At 45.2% G+C, this 20,057-nt stretch overlaps 1 protein-coding gene across 3 annotated transcripts in view; it reads right to left on the minus strand.

Annotated features, from left to right (window-relative positions):
* Positions 1-20,057, minus strand: part of STAC (SH3 and cysteine rich domain) — a 707,138-nt gene that overhangs the window by 329,042 nt on the left and 358,039 nt on the right. For 2 of the 3 annotated variants that reach the window (XM_073549907.1, XM_073549908.1), the window contains exon 3: positions 4,567-4,667. The exons of the other annotated variant lie outside the window; for it this stretch is intronic. In XM_073549907.1, the coding sequence (XP_073406008.1) occupies positions 4,567-4,667 (101 nt within the window). The remainder of the gene's footprint in view (positions 1-4,566; positions 4,668-20,057) is intronic. 3 annotated transcript variants of the gene reach the window in all.

The raw sequence follows: 20,057 nt of genomic DNA on the forward strand, positions 1-20,057 counted from the left end.
CCATTCTAAATGCGGGTGTAGTTCTTTCCGTCATCTCACCCGATTTGAGACGTGCCCTAGAGGAATTTCAGGAGCACAACCCTGAACGATGCCCTATGGGAAAGTTGTATGTCCCTGACCAGAGGAGGAAAAGAGTAATGTCTGAAATTCATTGCTCCGTGTGGGCTGGTCATCCAGGTATTTTTGGTACCAGAGATTTGGTGAGTCGGTCTTTTTGGTGGCCTGCCTTATCTCGGGATGTGAGGAATTTTGTGCGGTCCTGTGGGACTTGTTCTCGGTCCAAGCCCTGTTCTTGTTCTAGTGGTTTGTTGATGCCCCTGCCGGTGCCCAGGAGACCATGGACCCATATCTTAATGGATTTTATTTCTGATCTTCCTGACTCTCAGAGAATGACTGTTATCTGGGTGATCTGTGATAGATTTTCTAAGATAGTCCATCTTGTACCATTCCCAAAGTTGCCATCTTCTTCTGAGTTGGTGCCCTTGTTTTTACAACAGGTAGTTCATTTGCACGGGATTCCTGAGAACATTGTGTCGGACAGAGGAGTCCAGTTTGTTTCCAGATTTTGGAGAGCATTTTTGTTCCAAACTGGGAATTCAGTTATTTATCAGTTATTTTTCTCCTCTACATTTCATCCTCAGACCAATGGGCAGACTAAGAGAACAAACCAGATTTTGAAATCCTATTTGAGATGTTTCATATCTGCTGATCAGGATGACTGGGTCTCATTTTTGCCCTTGGCCGAATTCGCGCTAAACAATAGGGCTAGTTCTGCCACTTTGATGTCGCCTTTTTTCTGTAACTTTGGGTTTCATCCTCGATTTTCTTCAGGGCAGGTGGAATCTTTGGCCTGCCCAAGTGTGGATTCTAGTGGTAGAGAGAATGCAGCAGATTTGGGACCAAGTAGTGGACAAGTTGTCCCACTCTCAGAAAAAGGCCCAACGGTTTTCCAGCCGGCATAGGACCATTGGTCCCTGGTTTAAAGTGGGTGATATGGTTTGGTTGTCTTCAAAAAATATTTCTATGAAGGTTGCGTCTCCAAAATTCAAGCCAAGATTCATTGGACCTTGTAAGATTTTGGAAATCCTTAACCCCGTTTCTTTCCGTTTGGCTCTTCCAGTTATGTTTAAGATTCATAACGTTTTTCATAAATCTTTGTTGAAGAGGTTTGTGGAGCCAGTAGTTCCCAGGAGGTGGCGCCTCCTAACCCTGTATTAGTTAAAGGTAATTTGGAGTATGAGGTAGAGAAGATATTGGATTCTCATTTGGCTAGACGGAGACTCCAGTACTTGGTCAAGTGGAAGGGTTATGGCCAGGAGGATAATTCTTGGGTCTCTGCTTCTGACATTCATGCCGAGAGATTGGTTTGTGCTTTTCACCTGGCCCATCCTGACCGGCCTGGTGGCATGGATGAGGGTTCGGTGACCCCTCCTCAAGGGGGGTACTGTTGTGCATTCTCTTTCTGGGCTCCCTCTGGAGGTTACTGAAGGTAGTGGAGCTGGTCAGATTGATAGAGGTGTTGCGAGTTCTCTTTCTGGGCTCCCTCGGGTGGTTACTGGAGGTAGTGGAGCTGGTCAGACTGACAGAGGCTTGCCACCTGATAATGATAATGATGATTGGAGATCTGGGGTTTCTGACTGGAGTATTTAAGACAGCTGACTTCCTTCAATCCCTGCTGGTGATTTTCTTCCTGTGACTTCTGAGGTCTGATGTCTCCTGCTCTGTTCCTGCATGGTTCAGCTAAGTGGTTCATTTGCTAATCTTTTTGCATTTGATCTGGTTGTGTCTATCTCTGCTTTGTGCGGGTCAGCTTGCTCCTGCTGTGGCTGTGCTGGATCACCGCCCATATGTTACTGCTTGTGTCAGTTTGTTCTGTCCCCTGTTATTTTGGTCTCTTTTTGCTTTGCTTTCAGTATGTACCAGAGTGCTGATATAGTGGGGGCGAAGTCATGTGACTTCAGTGTTTTTTGAGCATCAGACGTGTTGGATTTTTCAGGGTTTTTTGCGTGATTGCAGACAGTGTCTTTCCTTTCCTGTCCTGTCTAGTCAGTCTGGGCCCCATCATTTGCTCAGTCTATTTTTCTGCCTGCGTTTGTGTTTTCATCTTGTCTCACCAACAATATATGTTTGGGGGCTATCTATTCCTTTGGGGTCTGCTCCGGGGCAGTTTAGATTTCACCTTTCTTGCTTTAGGCTGAGTTAGCTCTCTGGCTGTGCCGAGGTGTCTAAGGCATCGTAGGTATGCTCCACGGCTACTGCTAGTTGTGTGGATAGGATCAGGGGTCTGAAATCCGCTTAGTTACCAACCTCTCTGGTTTTCTGGTGGCTTTGCCTGGTTCTGCTATCCTCCTCGGTGACCCATTCATAACAGTGCCCCTTACAGCTCTACTTAGCCATAGTGGTTTCCTCCTATTTCTACCATGTTTATTCCCATAAGATATATATTGTGTACAGGTCCTATTCAGAATGCTAATAAATGTCTCCCATTTTCTTTGAGTATTTTTATGTCTCAGGTTATCGTCTCAGTTGAATGCACCAAAATCATCTCTCATCCGTTGGAAATTTGCCTTCCTGAAGTTTAGTGTCCTTGTAACCCCTCTTCTACACATCTTATTAATGAATACATGAAAACTTATTATTTTGTGATCACTATTACCCAAGTGATCCTCAACCCTTATATTTGATATGCGGTCTGGCCTGTTGGTTAATATTAGGTCTAGCAGTGCCCCCCTTCTTGTTGGGTCCTGAACCAGTTGTGAAAGGTAATTGTCTCTCATAGGTGTCTAAAACCTATTACCTTTGTAAACTTCTTGATTACGTTGCACACTGTCGACAAAGGAACATCAAGATCTCTGGAGATGGATTTTCAACCTTGAGATTGTTGATATTGTCCTTAGAAAGTTCTCTTCTCCTCTTTCTGTTCTCCATGCTTAGTGTGGCACACACACAGACACAAAATGCCTGTGATTTTCATATAGCTCACATGTGTTACTTGCAACAGGTGAGTTTGAACGAGCATCACGATTGAAGCAAAGTTGTTTACCCACAATTTTGGAATGGTGCCAATAATTTTTGCCCATTTTTGGGATTTTTGGTAAATTGTGTCCAATTTGACTTTTTGCTCTGTTTTTTGGTGCTTCTCCAATACACACAAAGGAAAGAAACATGTGTATAACAAAACATGTTTACTTGCATTAATTTTATGGAAGAAATACTTCATTTTCTGTAAAAATTACAAGGGTGCCATGACTGTATAAATATATATATTTTAAATATATGCACAATAAGATACACAAGATATACAAAATGTGTTATCATATTGTCTTGCAGAATAAATTTGGCATATCAATTATACTTAAAGGCAGTTTGTCACTACATTTGACTTATCTAAATTATTAATATAGACATACAGGTTATAGACTGCTGAAAGAAGTCATCCTTGTATATCTCATATCAGATGCCTTTTTGTTGAGAAATCATCTTTTATCACTTTATATAAACAAGATCTCCCAGGCTATGTTGAGGATGTTGCATATTATCTCTGTGTCCAGAGCTTTTGTTACATGAAGGTAGAGTTACCAGTCTGAGACAAGTTACTAACACAGAACAGGAGAAATGAAATTTGTCTTCTTGCAAACACATCTTTTGCTTCTCTCTGAGCTATGCTGTATTGCAACAATATTGCAACTCTGTCTGCCTGTGAGATGGAAGTGAAAACTGAGAGGAACCTGCACATGTGACAGTTATAAACACACACAGCTCTACAGTGAGATTAGGAGAGCAGAGGGTGGCGATCACACATCACACTGGTAACTCCCACTTCGTGAAAAATAAGCTCTGGAGGCAGAGTTACCTTCCAGGTACCATCCTCCCCAGAGCCTAGAAGAGGTCATTTATGTAAAGTGATAAAAGATGATTTATCAACAGCAAGTCATCTGATATGAGGCATATAGGGATGACATTTTCAGCAGTCTATAAAACGTATGGCCATATTAATAGTTGTTGATAGGTCAAGTGTGGTGACAAATTCCCTTTTAATGATGAATGAAAATAATGTGTAATTAAAATTTGCTAAATATAAATATGTACCCCACAATGGTACGAATGAAAACTACATTTTCCACTTATAACCTAATAAAACTTATGTGTTTTACAGTGTGTACCATATATACCCAAAAATGGTGTCATTGGAAAATACAATGTCTTGCAAGTAACAGCTATGTTAATGACAAAAATATGATTCCTGAAATGCTATGATAAAAAATTAAATAAATAAACTGATCATTAAGACCAAATTAGGCCTGTCTATAAAGAGTTATCAATATTAATTATACATTCAGCTGAAGCAAGTAATTTCACGAAATATAGGCATAAAGATTTTGTCCTATTTTGTATAACACATTTTGCATCTCATTCTTTTAAATGTCTCCCTTTACAGCTAATTAGTCCCACAGCCGTGCTGAGATTTATAGCCTGGTTACAGTGTTTTCATGAAAGATAAGGCTAATTTTAGCTATTTTATATTCAAAGAAATAGTCTAAAGTCAGGGTACATTTGTTGACTTACCAGTTTTCCCATACAGCGCTGTGAACCAATTGTCTCTGTACATTTGTGATGAATGCTCATTTTGCAGGCTTTGCATCGCAGGCCGTGTTTTGTGTTAGTTCCTGTCAACGAACATAGATTTTAATTAACTTGGATCAATAGTTCCCATAAATCTGACAAGTGAGCTGTCTGTAAAGCTGATAGACTCAATATGGCTTCTTTTTGAAGCAGACATACCGTATGTAACCTAGTGCTGTTTTGACAACTTTCCATTATATCAATGATGTAGTGTTTTTGTACACTGCCCCACGATTTTTCCTCTGTGGTTTTCAAGACCTATGTATAGCTATTAAGATGTCCCTTTATTATTAGTTATTTCTAGAGAATAACATTTGTCCTGAGTCATGCCATGGACACCCTCGTTCTTTGTCTTGCATACAAAGATCTGGTACACATGCTGTGATTAGCAGTGATCCTAAACATTTTGCTACTTGTATCAAAATTTTAGCTTGATATCAAGCATAAAAAATCATGAAGTTCCGTCCTGATTACAAGATTATGCATTGTTCTCATGAAGTTTGATAGGCTTTCATAGGATCACATCTCATAAAAATGCTACAAAGACCTAGCCCTATGTTTAGACTGGACACGATCAATTCAGAGTTTCAAAATGAATAAAGTAATTTGCATTTCCATTTACTGAAAGGCCAATCTAATGCTTTCCAGAAGCTAATCAATGCCAAACCAACAGATTGGCCAAAATTGGACATACAGATATAACCAGCATCAATAAAATGGTCATCATAATGGTGATCTGCACTATTAGCATGACATAGCTATTATTTTTCAGTTTGCATGAGAAGTGTGCTAGACAAAGATGTAGGTGTGCTATGCTAACAATATAGCGTCATGGAACTGTCTTTTTGTTAGTTGCTGCATGTGATATACCGTATAAACTTGAATATAAGCCGACCCGAGTATAAGCCGAGGCACCCTAACTTTGCCACGGAAAACTGGGTAAGTTTATTGACTCAAGTATAAGTCGAGTATGCATTGTCCAATCATCCCTGTCCTGGTATGTGTGGCTCCCCCTGCTGTATGCATGGCTCCTCCGTCCTCCCCCTGCTGTATTCATGGCTCCTTCGTCCTCCCTCTGCTGTATGCATGGCTCCTCTGTCCTCCCCCTGCTGTATTCATGGCTCCTCCATCCTCCCCTCTGCTGTATGCATGGCTCCTCTGTCCTCCCCCTGCTGTATGCATGGCTCCTCCATCCTCCCCCTGCCGTATGCATGGCTCCTCCGTCCTCCCCCCTGCTGTATGCATGGCCCCTCTGTCCTCCCCCTGCTGTATGCATGGCTCCTCCGTTCTCACCCTGCTCTATGCATGGCTCAGCATCCTCCCCCCGTGTATGCATGGCTCCTCCATCCTCCCCCTGTATGCATGGTTCCTCCATCCTCCCCATGCTGTATGCATGGTTCGGCGTCCTCCCCCGTGTATGCATGGCCCCCCGTCCTCCCCCTGTACGCATGGCTCCTCTCTCCTCCCCCAGCTGTATGCATGGCTCAGCATCCTCCCCATCCTCCCCTGTGTATCCATCCTCCCCCTGTCCTCCCCTTCATACCCCACGCCTATGGAAGTGGAGTCGGGTGCATATTCATCACTTTAATGAGCGGTACCACGTGCCCACTGAACACAGGAAGAAGCTGCTGGCGCTGGAGACCATCAGAGAAGCAGGGAATTGTAGAGACCGCACCAGGAGGGGGTGAGTATGATGTGACAGCCGCCGGCTCCTGCTGCTTCCCCTCCCCCATCGACTCCCTGGGACAATGACTCGAGTATAAGCCGAGAGGGGCACTTTAAGCCTAAGAAAATGGGCTGAAAATCTTGGCTTATACTTGAGTATATACGGCAGTTACATCATTAGGACAATTGATAAAAAAACACATCCATCAAGTTCAACCGAGAGATCGGAAATAATAATAGGGTATAGGTGTATTCACATTGCATGATCCAGTCTGCCCTAAAGAGCAAGTTTTTACCTTTGGTTCCCAAGTGTTAGTCATTTGGATCCACATTCAGAACATGAATTTTATACATTTATACAAGTATTTATGTTATTCTCTTCTATAAAAGCATCTAAGCGCCTTTTGAAACCAAGGACAGTTCTCGCATTCTTGCAAAGAAACATTATTTCCGATAGAGACTGAACCTTTTTTCTCCTTATAGAGGGAGTGTCCTCTTGTCTTTTCAGGGGGTTTTACATGAAACACTTTTTGATCATATTATCAACATGTCATGTTCCATCTTAGACATCTCTTCTCAAGGCTAAATAAATTTAATTCTAGTCTTTCCTCATAAATAAGATCTCCCATGCCCCTTTTCAGTTTTGTGTCTTTTCTTTGTACTTTTAGGGTATGTGCACAAGTTGCAGATTTGCCTTTCTAAAATTCTGCACAGATTCTGCCTCTCTTGGCAGAAAAGCCAGTTGAAAATCCGCACAGTTTTGATACGGATTTGATGCAGATTTTCATGCGGTTTTCTCTGCGGATTTGCAAGCTAAATAAAGATATATTATTTAACAAAAAAAAGAATTGTGATGTCATTTCCTTGTCCAACCTCTTCTTTTGCATTCACCATTGAAGACCATTAAATCATTACATACCATGTTCAAATATAATGTTTACACACACAAAACAAATGTAAGTGTGTATATATATATATATTCAGACCCTTTGCTCAGTATTGAGTAGAAGCACCCTTTTAAGCTAGTACAGCCATGAGTCTTCTTGGGAATCATGCAACAAGTTTTTCATACCTGGATTTGGGGATCGTCTGCCATTATTCCTTGCAGATCCTCTCCAATTCTGTCAGGATGAATGGTGAACGTTGGTGGACAGCCATTTTCAGGTCTCTCCAGAGATGCTCAATTAGTTTTAGATCAGGGCTCTGGCTGGGCCAGTCAAGAATGGTCCAAAGTACTCTGGAAGAGGTTTTCATCCAGGATAACGCTGTACTTGGCTGCATTCATGTTTCCTTCAATTGTAACCAGTTGTTCTGTCCCTGCAGCTGAAAATCACCGTAAAGTTCTATCTTTGTCTCATCAGACCAGAGAATCTTATTTCTCATTGTCTGGAAGTCCTTCATGTGTTTTTTTAGCAAACTCTATGTGGGCTTTCATATGTCTGGCACTGAGGAGAGGCTTCCATTGGGCCACGCTGCCATAAAGGCCCCACTGGTGGAGGGCTTCAGTGATAGTTGACTTTGTGGATCTTTCTCCCATCTCCCTACTGCATCTGTGGAGCGCAGCCACAGTGATCTTGGGGTTCTTCTTTACCTCTCTCACCAAGGCTCTTCTCCCACAATTGCTCAGTTTGGCTGGATGGCCAGGTCTAGGAAGACTTCTGGTGGTCCCACACTTCTTCCATTTAAGGATGATGGAGGTCACTGTGCTCTTAGAAACCTTGTGTACTGCAGAAATTTTTTGTAACCATGGCCAGATCTGTGCCTTGACACAATTCTGTCTCTGAGCTCCTTGACTAGTTCCTTTGACCTCATGATATTCATTTGGTCTAACATGCACTGTGAGCTGTGAGGTCTTATATAGACAGGTATGTGTCATTACAAATCAAATCTTATCAGTTTAATTAAACAAAGCTGGTCTACAATGAAGGAGTAGAACCATCTCAAGAAGGATCACAAGGAAATGGACAGCATGTGACTTAAATATTAGTGTCTGAGCAAAAGGTCTGAACACTTATGACCTTGTGATATTTCAGTTTTTCTTTTTTAATAAAGTTACAAAAATGCCTACATTTCTGTTTTTTGCTGTCAAGATGGGGTGCAGAGTGTAAATTAATGAGAAAAAAAATGAACTTTTTTGAATTTACCAAATGGCTGCAATGAAACAAATAGTGAGAAATTTAAAGAGGTCTGAATACTTTCTGTACCCACTGTATATATACAGCTCTGGCAAAAATTAAGAGACCACTGCACAGTTTTATAAAAATCAGCTTCTCTACATGTCTGACAGCCATTCAATTACAGTGTCAGCTGAATTCCAACCAGAGTACACCTCATTCTACGTAATGTGCTTCTGATTAGATGATCACCTGAACCAAATCTTATTTAACAAAGGAAAGTATAAAAAAAACCCTGCTGTGGTGTTCACAATCCTCTTGCACTAGGACAAGCTGGAAGGCAAAACAAGTGCTAGTAATCTCCTAGAAGAAATAGGAATGAAAAAAAACGTTTAACCATGCCAAAAGAGTTCAAAAGAAAAGTATTGAGTGAGGAAAAGAAGGGCTCAATTCTGGCTTTACTAGCAGAGGGATACAGTGAGCGTCATGTAGCCTCCATCCTTACAATTTCTAAGTCGGCAGTCAATTCCAGCAAAGTCGAGCAGCAGATATTGGGGATAACAAAGCTATGGACCGGCAGAGGGCAAAAACGACTCTACACTGATTGGAATGACAGTCATCTTATTTGAATACAACCGCAGGTTGATATCAAGTGACCTACAAAAGGAATGGCAAATGGCAGCTGGGGTGAAGTGCACGGCAAGAACAGTGCGTAATAGGCTCCTAGAGATGGGGCTCAAGTCTTCTAAAGCTAAAAAAAACCTTTCATCAATGAGAAGCAAAGGAGAGCCAGGCTGAAGTTTGCCAAAGACCATAAGGATTGGACCATAGAGGACTGGAGTAAGGTAATCTTCTCTGATGAGTCTAATTTTCAGCTTTGCCCAACACCTTGTCATCTAATGGTTAGACGTAGACCTGGAGAGGTGTACAGCCACAGTGTCTTGCACCCAATGTGAAATTTGGTGGAGGATCAGTGATGATCTGGGGATGCTTCAGCAAGGCTGGAATTGGGCAGGTTAATCTTTGCAAAGGATGTATGAATCAAGCCACAGACAAGGTTAAGCTGGATAAACATTTGATTCATTCTGCTCAGGTAATGTTCCCCAACTCTGAGGACTGGCCTAGCCTATTCCCCTGCTATTCTCCTCGGTTACCTAATCATAACAAAATCAAAAACTGACATGAGCTGTGGCATATGGAACAGAGTCCAGCACAGGTCCCTGCAGGGAACAAGGTTGAACTCAAACCTGCAAAGCAGAAATTAGAGAAAAGCAAAAAATGGATCAAATGCAAAAAGATTCAAGCAGACAAATAACTTATCTGAAAGATGCAGGACAAAGCAGGAGGCAAGCAGACTTTCAAAATGTTCAGGAAGAAATCCAAATCACCGGCACCAACTGAGGGAAGATTGCTCACTTAAATCTCTCCAGTCTGTAACAACTGACCTCCAATCATCCTCCTCAGGTGATTGACTTCTGTCAGCCAGACCAGCTCCATTACCATCAGCAACCAGCAGAGGTAGCCCAAACTCAGAATCCAGGTCAAAAGTGTTCACAACAGCTAGGTCAATGTGCGGATGAAGGACCACCACATCAAATCCCTGTCATGGCCAGCCCAATCTCCAGACCTGAACCTAATGAAAACCTCTGGAATGTAATCAAGAGGAAGATGGATAGTCACAAACCATCAAACAAAGAAGAACTGCTAAGGTGGCATAAGGTCACCCAGAAGCAGTGTGAAAGACTGGTGGAAAGGATGAAAGCTGTGTTTAAAACTCATGGTTAGAGTTGAGCGAAACGGGTCAAAAAATTTCAAAAGTCGCCGACTTTTGGCAAAGTCGGGTTTCATGAAACGAAACCCGACCCTAGGATAAGGTCGACCACGAGGTCGGCGACTTAAGCGCCAAAGTCGCGTTTCAAAAGTTTGTTTTGCGCTCTTTTTCAGCCAATCAGGATCCACGGACACTGTGGGCAACGTGATGACATAGGCAGTGGTCACCATGATCTTTCAGAAGGGCATGCAAGTGATTGGCTTGCTTTGTGGGCGTCACAGGGGGTATAAAAGGGCGTGCACGCCGACTGCCATGTTACTCATGCTGATCTCAGAATAGGGAGAGCTGCTGCTGCTGCTGATTTTGTAGGGAGAGCGTTAGGCAGGGAAGAAGACACCCAAAACTGCTTCTGCTGCTAGCGATTTTGCCTGTACAACACACCAGTCACTGTGTGTGCAGTGCAAGTGGAGGCTATATTTTGCTGGATCAGCGGTGTTGGTTGTTAGACTGCCTTCTAAGGCTTCCTGATGGCTGCATTGCTGTTTACCCACTGCTCTGCAAACTGCTTTTTTAAAAGCAATCCCAATTTTTTTTTTTTTGTCCTGGTGAGGTACTGAGCATGCATTTTTTCACACCATACAGCGGTGCACACTCCTCACACAGTACCGTGTAACGGCTGTTATTACAGCCACAGTGAAGCTATCTGTGTGTCACTCTGTAAGGATAAGTCAAGGACATGTTCTGTTCTTACAGACCTGCACCTTCTAGTTTTGTCTAGCTTTCAAACAGTTAAATATATTTGCTGTTTGATCACATTCAAAACTATAGAGAGACAGCGTGTGTCAGTCCGTATACTTAAAAAACACAGAGCTTGACAATTTTACGTACACCGGACAGCCGCGTACGTGCACACTCCTCTCTCAGTACCGTGTAACGGCTGTTATCACGGCCACAGTGAAGCTATCTGTGTGTCGCTCTGTAAGGATAAGTCGAGGACATGTTCCGTTCTTACAGACCTGCAATTTCTAGTTTTGTCTAGTTTTCAAACAGTTAAATATATTTGCTGTTTGATCAAATTCAAAACTATAGATAGACAGTGTGTGTCAGTCCGTATACTTAAAAAACACAGAGCTTGACAATTTTACGTACACCGGACAGCCGTGTATGTGCACGCTCCTCTCAGTACCGTGTAACGGCTGTTATCATGGCCACAGTGAAGCTATCTGTGTGTCGCTCTGTAAGGATAAGTCGAGGACTTGTTCCGTTCTTACAGACCTACACTCTAGGGAGATTCCTATTCTGCCCAATTCTATATACACCTTGTAGTTTGTCATACACTAGCCAATTTCTGCCTGTGACATAGCGCTGTGATATTCACTGGGCCTCACACAATCCAAAAGTGTCCAGAGTCCACAAGTGTGTGCTGAAATTCAAAATCTCCGTTATCCTCTAGTCACATTTTTCACACCTGCGACATCAAGCCTGTGACATAGCGCTGTGATATTCAGTGGGCCTCACACAATCCAAAAGTGTCCAGTGTCCACAAGTGTGTGCAGAAATTCAAAATCTCCGTTATCCTCTAGTGACATTTTTCACACCTGCGACATCGAGCCTGTGACATAGCGCTGTGATATTCAGTGGGCCTCACACAATCCAAAAGTGTCCAGTGTCCACAAGTGTGTGCAGAAATTCAAAATCTCCCCGTCCTATAGACACCTTGTACCTTGTTTTACATTACTATATAGTTTGTTGGATTTTGTCTACATTTCTACCAAAAATGAGGAAGGCTGGTGGAAGAGGCCGTGGAATTTGGTGGGGGTTGGCAGCTGGTAATGATGGTGTTGGTGGTGGATCTGATGGTAGCGGCAAAAGCAAAATAGGACCGAATGCAGGAGGTGTTGAGCCTGCGTCATCGTCTGGCTCCACAAGGCCTTGAAGGCTTAGTTTTCTAGGAGTTGGCAAACCGCTTTTAAAGCCAGAGCTTCAGGAAAAAGTTTTGTCTTACATTGCTGACTCAGCCTCCAGCTCTATCGCCTCCTCTTCTGAAGTTGTAAAAAATAAAAGCACTGAGTCGTCATTGGAGGCTCATGTTCATGAACCACACCTTTCCTTGTGTCCTTCACCCCAACCAAGATTGAAGGATGACGCAGGCCATACTGCTGATTACTCCATGGAGCTGTTTTCACATACCATGCCTGGATTATCAAGTGAAATGGTGAATTACCCAGGCTAAGATGAATCTGACATGGAGTGCACTGATGCACAGCCACTGATAGATGATTCTGCTGGTACATTCACTCAGAGCACTACATTGTCCTCGCAGTGTACAGAGCCAGATTCTGACCCTGATGAGACTCAGGTGCCCCTTCCCGCACACTATACCACCATACACGATGACACAGAGGAAGGTGCACATGAAATTGAAGAGGAGGTGATGGATGACCCAGTTGTTGACCCAGATTGGCATCCATTAGGGGAAGAGGGTGCTGCTTCCAATAGCTCAGATGAGAAGGAGGAGCATCCACAGCAGACATCGACATCGCAACAGCTGTTATCTGGCAGGCCCGGAGCACTCCAAAGACAGGTTCCAAAAATCAAAAGAGTTGCTGGACAGCTTGTCCAGAGGTTCAAAATATCACAGCGTGCTAGGCCGCAAAATGTCTGCCAAAGTAGGAAGAGTGCAGTGTGGCACTTTTTTGAACAAAATCCTCATGATCAGGCCAAGGTTAACTGTAAGAAGTGCGCAAAGACCTTTAGCCGAGGGAAAAATCTGAAAAATTTGAATACCAGTTGCATGCTTAGACATTTAACCAGCATGCACTTGCAAGCGTGGACACAACACCAAACCTCAAGTACCACATGTGCAACTGATCAAAAAGAAGGTAGTCAGCAATGCTACATTGTTTCCCCCACTGTAAGCCCACCGGTTAGCACAGCAGCAAATGTTGAGGTGTCGTTGCAAGGCCACAGCAGTCAGGGAATCCCACTGTTATATCAACGAAATACTCAATCTAGGCCATCAGAAAGAACACCAACTCCATCACCATCATCAACCCTCTCTCAGTCCGCCCTGTCCACCGCTACTTCCACCATATGCAGCTCTCAAGTCCAGCTCACCCTCCCAGACACTATGAGTAGGTCAAGAAAGTACTCAGTCCCTCATCCGCGTACACTGGGTTTGAACGCCCACATTGCCAAACTAATCTCGTTTGAGATGATGCCCTATCGGTTGGTGGAAAGCGGACCTTTCCGCGAACTCATGGCCTATGCAGTACCACGCTATGACCTACCCAGTTGCCACTTCTTCTCTCGCAAAGCCATCCCAGCCCTCCACCATCATGTGAAAGACCGCATTGTCCATGCACTCAAGCAGTCAGTGAGTGGAAAGGTACACCTCACAACTGATGCATGGTCCAGTCGGCATGGCCAGGGCCGTTACGTGTCCATCACTGCGCACTGGGTTAATGTGGTGGATGCAGGGTCCACAGGGGACAGCGGTGGTGGGACAGTGCTGCCTAGCCCACGGTATAGGAAACAGTTGGCTGTATGCGTTCGACCCTCCTCCTCCTCCAGAAGCGAAAGCTCGTCCACAGAGCGCAGTCGTACGAGCACTCCATCTGCAGCTGCCACTGTTGCACACGAGGTGTCCCCCTATCGAGCAGCTAGTGGAAAGCGTCAGCAGGCTGTGTTGCAGATGATGTGTTTGGGCGACAGACACACCGCCGAGGTGCTGGCCGAGTACTTTCAGCGATAAACTGAGTCATGGCTGGGCAGTGTACATCTTGAGGCAGGCAAGGTAGTTAGTGATAACGGCCGTAATTTTGTGGCAGCCATAGCCCTTTCAAAACTCAGCCACATACCTTGGTTGGCTCACACCTTGAACCTGGTGCTGCAGTTCTTCCTCAATAATTATCCGGAGTTAACAGCCCTGCTCCAGAAGGTGCGAAGACTGTGCGCGCACATCCGCCAGTCGCCTGTACACTCCATTCGTATGCAGAAGCTGCAGCGATTGCTCCACCTTCCCAACCACCGCCTCATTATCGACATTGCAACAAGGTGGAACTCCACCCTGCACATGGTTGAGCGGCTGTGCGAGCAGAGGCTGGCCATAATGCATTTGTGGGAGGATACACGGCCAGGCACTTTGAGAGCAGACTGGAGTTGAGAGGTGTGGAGTGGTCGAAGCTGAAAGACCTCTGTAAAGTCCTTCAGTGTTTTGAGGAATGCACACAGCTGGTAAGCGCAGACGACGCCATCCTAAGCATGAGCATCCCACTTTTGCGTCTGCTCATGCAAACTTTGACGCACCTTAAGGAGCAGGCGTCTGCAGCCAATGTTGACGAGGAGGAAGAGGTGGAGGGAATACTTGATGACATTCAGCCATTGTCTGCTCAGGGACCTCTCCTGGACGAGGTGGAGGAAGAAGAGGAGGAGGAGGATGATGATGGGGATGATTACTTAGGGGAGGAGGATGCATCTGGTGGGGCAAGTGAAAATGTTGGCGTGGCAAGGTCTGGTACAGGGTTTGTGCGTGACTGGAGGGATGTGGATTTGCCAGAAAGTGCTCCTCCACCCAGCACTCGCAGTGCATCATTGACACCGGGAACATTGGCCCACATGTCAGATTATGCCTTGCAGATCCTAAAAAGGGACCCATGCATTGCCAAAATGATGAACGATGACGACTACTGGTTGGCCAGCATCCTAGATCCACGCTATAAAGGCAAATTACAAAACATCATGCCACAGGAGAACCTTGACCTAATATTGGCTACTAAACAAGCAACTCTGGTTATCCGGTTGGTTGAGGCATTCCCAGCACACAGCAGCGGTGATGGTTCTCACACGAGCCGTACGGGCCAGGGGCAGCTTGGCAGAGGTGTTCGTGGTCCACACAGCAGAAGTGGCATTGGAGACAGGGGTTTCATGACAATGTTGTGGACTGATTTTTCACGGACCACTCACACAACTGGTAATACTGCATCGATGGAAAGTGACAGGAGACAGCAGTTGTCAACTAAGGTTAACAACTACTTTTCCTCCCTTATCGATGTTCTCCCGCACAGGTCATTCCCCTTTGACTATTGGGCTGCTAAATTGGACACCTGGCCTAAATTGGCACAATATGCCTTACAGGAGCTCGCTTGCCCAGCTGCAAGAGTGCTATCAGAAAGAGTCTTCAGTGCAGCTGGATCAATCCTGACAGAAAAAAGGACCCATCTGTCAACCCAAAATGTGGATGATCTAACCTTCATTAAAATGAACCATGCACGGGTTTCCAAGAATTTTGTCCCACCTTCCCTTGATGACACATAGGCTGCCAGAAAAATGGCTTGCTTTGGTCCTCCTCCTATTCCGCGAACTTGACCTATTTCGCCTTTTGCAGCAGCTGAATGACCCACATCTACATATGCCACTTTGTAAACCTCCCTAAGTGGGCGGCCCCCCATGGCCGGGGTCATCACCTAGCGCACAAAACCGTGCGAGTGCCGTTGCCCTGGACAGGTGGGTAGGCCGACTCTTGGGCGCGGGCACTGGCATAGGGTCCCTCATAGTGCAATCAAGTGTCTCTGACAGTGGTGGTGCACACCCGCCATCAGACACACCGCCATACTATGAGGGGCCCGGTGCCAGTACCGACGCCCACGAGTGTGCCCCCCTTGCTTGGGCAGGGCCCCAGCATTTGCAATGTTTACCTCTCCCTGCTCCTCCGCTGTGTAGTCTGGGCTGTCAAATCCTTCACTGGGACAGCCACTACAAATTGATTTGAACTGAAAGATGATGGTTAAGATGTAGCTATGCCCTGTCCTGCTGGCCGGGCTCTAGCTCCAGATGATCAATGGCTTCCATTTCTTATGGACGTCGACTCACAATTACATGCAGTGGTGGTTTATCATCAGCTTTCACAGTTTTCCTACTCACAAACGTGTGACATTCCGGCGCACATTTCAAAATGTGCACTCTCATGCCAATCAAATAGAATCGCCTATGGCCTGTGGCTTCTGTCTTTTGCACTACAAAGTTACGTGACAGATCGTGATAGCCAGTGAGCACCATGTTTACATCGCTCCCTGTGATAAAAATTGGATTGAGATGAGTAACAGTGATGGAATCAACGGAAGTGCAATACAGCAAGACTTTATTCACAAAAAAAATGTTTTCACTGTCTCAACACACAAATTAATTGAGATTCAGCATCGCCTATGAGAATTGTGACGGAAGTTTTTCCCGTGAATAATAATTCCTAGATTTCTGCAATCAATAGCCTTTATGTCACTAATTGTATGCATCTCATTTCCTATTGCGGAGAGGCTGGACTGTATTACTGAGACAGAAATATATATGAAGATTTAAAAATAACACCAAAAGTATATAGTTGTGTACGCCTCAAATGCATTTCCTTTTTTCCACTTTTTAGATTGCTGTGTAATCCATACTGAGAACATGGAGATTTTACATGTTTAAACTATGCTATATATACCTGCTATCCAGTGATAAAGTACCCTTTCTCAACTTTGTACAATCTGGTCAAATCCATACTGGGCCTAAGAACATCTGAGTCTGCCTCCTGATCTATAAACATATATTTTTAATGTGTAAACTAGGCTACATATATACGTGTTATCCGGTGAAACTGTACCCTTTATCAACTTTCTACAATGTTGTTGAATCCATACTGGGCCTGAGAACGGCTGCCGAGCTGTTAAGCAAGCTACAGCACCTGTGGTTTTGACACGTAATTTTTTCAGGAATGATGGTTAGGCCTAACTCCGGAATTGCGGTTGACCTGAACTTACTGGGAAATCATCGTTCGCGGGGAATAATCTGAATCCCAGATCCCCATCACTAACGGAGTTCAGCAGGTTATCTGCACCTGTAAGCGACAAAAGCTGGTTCTTTCAGTGTAGCGTGCATGCAGCCCCGGACATGTACTGGAATGCTAGACCTGTTATTGTTCGATCTCACGTGTCACAGCCTCGCGCATCCCTCTAGTAAGCTTGACACGTACCGCGGGGCCATGCCGGAGTCTCGGTCGTTAACGGAATAAAGCTGAGAAATCACTAGCACAACTACAAACGGACATACCACACCACACACAAAATTGACAAAGCTTGCAATCTGTCCATATTTTCTGTAGCTTGTATGGTAGTGGTTTCCCGGGTGCAGTCCAATTAAGCCACAGGCTCCACTCCTGGTGGTGCCCTTTTGGACATTCCTTTAAGGTTCAGCTTTGCAATCATTCTGCCCCCGGAAACCAAAAACTTTGCCTTCAGGGACGCTGTTTGGAGGTTCGTGGGAATAACGCCGCCCGATCAGCAGTCGGCATATGGGTCGCCCTCCCAGGGCTGTGGGGTACTCGGTACCGGGCCGGTGTCAGTGGGATGTGTCACAGCAGCGGTGACCCGGATGGTGGCCCTGAGCGCCCATGTAAATGGTGTGGTATAATGGTAAAGAGTTTATATAGATAGTTTGACGCCACCTGTGGTGTTCGGCAACATAGATGTTAGGCTGACGCTGCATGCAGATCCTCTGGGACTGATGGTGTTGTGCAGCAAAGATGGTGAAGCTCCCCACAGGTGGAGCTGGAGTCCCAGGGAAGTGTAGATGTAGTGATGGGGGAAAGACACAGGCAGTGTAGGTGCTGGTACCCAGATGTAGCGGTGCTGCAATAACTGTAGGACACCAGAGCGTGCAGTTCCAACGCTTTACTCACAGTCTGCAGGTTACACAGATGCCTGCCTCCGTGCTGTATCCTCCGGGTCAGGACCTCTGCCAACCTCCGGGACCAGAATGGAAAGCTCCCTTCCAACACTCCGCCAACATGTACCTTCCTGAACGTCTCCTTTCTAGCGCTTGTGGGGGAAGCACTCACAGGACCATGGTTCACTGAAATGCTTCCTGTCTAACAGATGTTCCTCAGACTTTACTTGTATGGCAGACAGCTGTAGCCTTTTCCTTCTGCCTCGCACACGTCGATGCTGGGGCCTCCGAGCCTTAGTTGGGTACAGAGCATTTATAGCTGCTACTTCCCCCGGTTTCTGCTGCAGGAACGTCAGTGTCCCTACAAACTCGGAGACCGGAATCCGGACCATGCGCTCCAGCTAGGAGTGAGCCTTAACTCTGCTCATCCTCCAGCTCCCCTTCTCACGTCCACACACTTCCCCTTCCCTGCACAGAGTGCCCTAACTTACCTCCTCCTGACCACAGAGAGCAGCTCCTCAGCAGTCAGGTTCAGAGGTCTCCCTGCTGGCCTGGAGTGGGAAATGTGTTGTGTGTTGGTTTCACTGCTAGAGAGATCCTTCGTTGCTCCCAAGCTTGACAACACACTCCCTAGGAGGAAGGCAATGCCACAGTGGCGACCGTACTCTTGGGGATGCCACAAGTGCACTGAGGCCCAGCCACTGCTGGATGATGCTGCTGATACATTGACCCAGACCACTACATTCCCCTCACACTCTACACAGCCAGAATCTGACCCAGAGGAAACTCAGGTTCCCTTTCCCGCATACTATACCACCTTACACGGTGACAAAGAGGAAGGTGCAGTTGAAAGTGCAGGTTCATTGAGCAGGTGGGTGGGCATACTCATGGGCGATGGCACTGGCACAGGGCACCGCATAGTACGCAAAAGTGTCTCTGCCGGTGGGAGGGCCTAAACAGCCAAGTGCAGTGAGATGGAAGATGGGGACGACAAGGAGTTCAGAGTAGTGCAGGGATTCCCTAGCAAGGAGACTTATGTAATTGTTTTCAATGTTGGGACAGCAATTTTTAGGGAGCACTATACTCTGGTGAATGATATGTGGGGCCCACCATACACTGGAGCATTCCAAAGGTGGACATCAGACACTGGAGCAGCATTTACAGGGCGCATTACACACTAGAGCAGTAGAAATGGGGCCCATTATATATGGAGCATTATTTGGGCCCATAAGACAGTGGAGCTTCATCCATTGGGACCAACATATACTGTAGCATTATGTGGAGCTCATCATATACTGTTTGAAACATTATATGGGAATAATGATTCCGTATGGAGAAATATATGGGCCTCATTACTCTGTATAGCGCACTAAGCGCTGGCCATAATACTGTATGGAGTTATATACTGTCCGTTTTTGGAGGTATTGGAGAATTTAAAATGGATATCAGTCATGAGATGTAAGAAGTGAAGTATTTTTCATTGTACTATACTGCTATTTCTCTGCCGTATCAGAGCATCATGAGTTGTGGTATGTGTTAAAGGGGCGCTCTTTGGCCCTGGGCCCACGAAAACCTGGAGCCAGCCCTCCCCCCCACAACTGTAGCCAAATAACCCCCATTTTTCAGTGCGTAACTAGTATTATGAAGTTAATTAAGGTTGACAAGCTTCAGTAACAAGAATTTATGCTTTTGGCATTCAAATGGGCACTGTTGGTGTGTTTCCTGTCCTCCTCTCACTGCCGACTTTAATTCTCCATTGACTTACATTGGGTTTCGTGTTTCGGGACGACCCTGACTTTTCCTTATTGTCGGCCGATTTTGCTCGACCCGACTTTTGGAAAAGTCGGGTTTCATGAAACGAAACTCGACCCTAAAAAAACAAAAGTCACTCAACACTACTGGCTAGTTTACAGGGGAATCTCAGAAAAAATTTGAAATGGGACTCCCCTATAATATCTAACCAGCAAAGGCTAAGCAGACAGCCACGAACTGAAATTAATAGCATGGGAAGGGGCCATATATATTGGCACCCCCCAGGCTAAAACATCAGCTCTCAGCCACCCCAGAAATGGCACATCTTATAGATGCACCAATTCTGGCACTTAGCCTTGCTCTTCCCACTTGCCTTGTAGCAGTGGCAAGTTGGGTAATATTTGTGGGGTTGATGTCACCTTTGTATTGTC

The sequence above is a fragment of the Dendrobates tinctorius genome, unplaced genomic scaffold, assembly GCF_039654945.1.
Source record: "Dendrobates tinctorius isolate UK_male_01 unplaced genomic scaffold, ASM3965494v1 ptg000162l, whole genome shotgun sequence".
Lineage (NCBI taxonomy): Eukaryota > Metazoa > Chordata > Amphibia > Anura > Dendrobatidae > Dendrobates > Dendrobates tinctorius.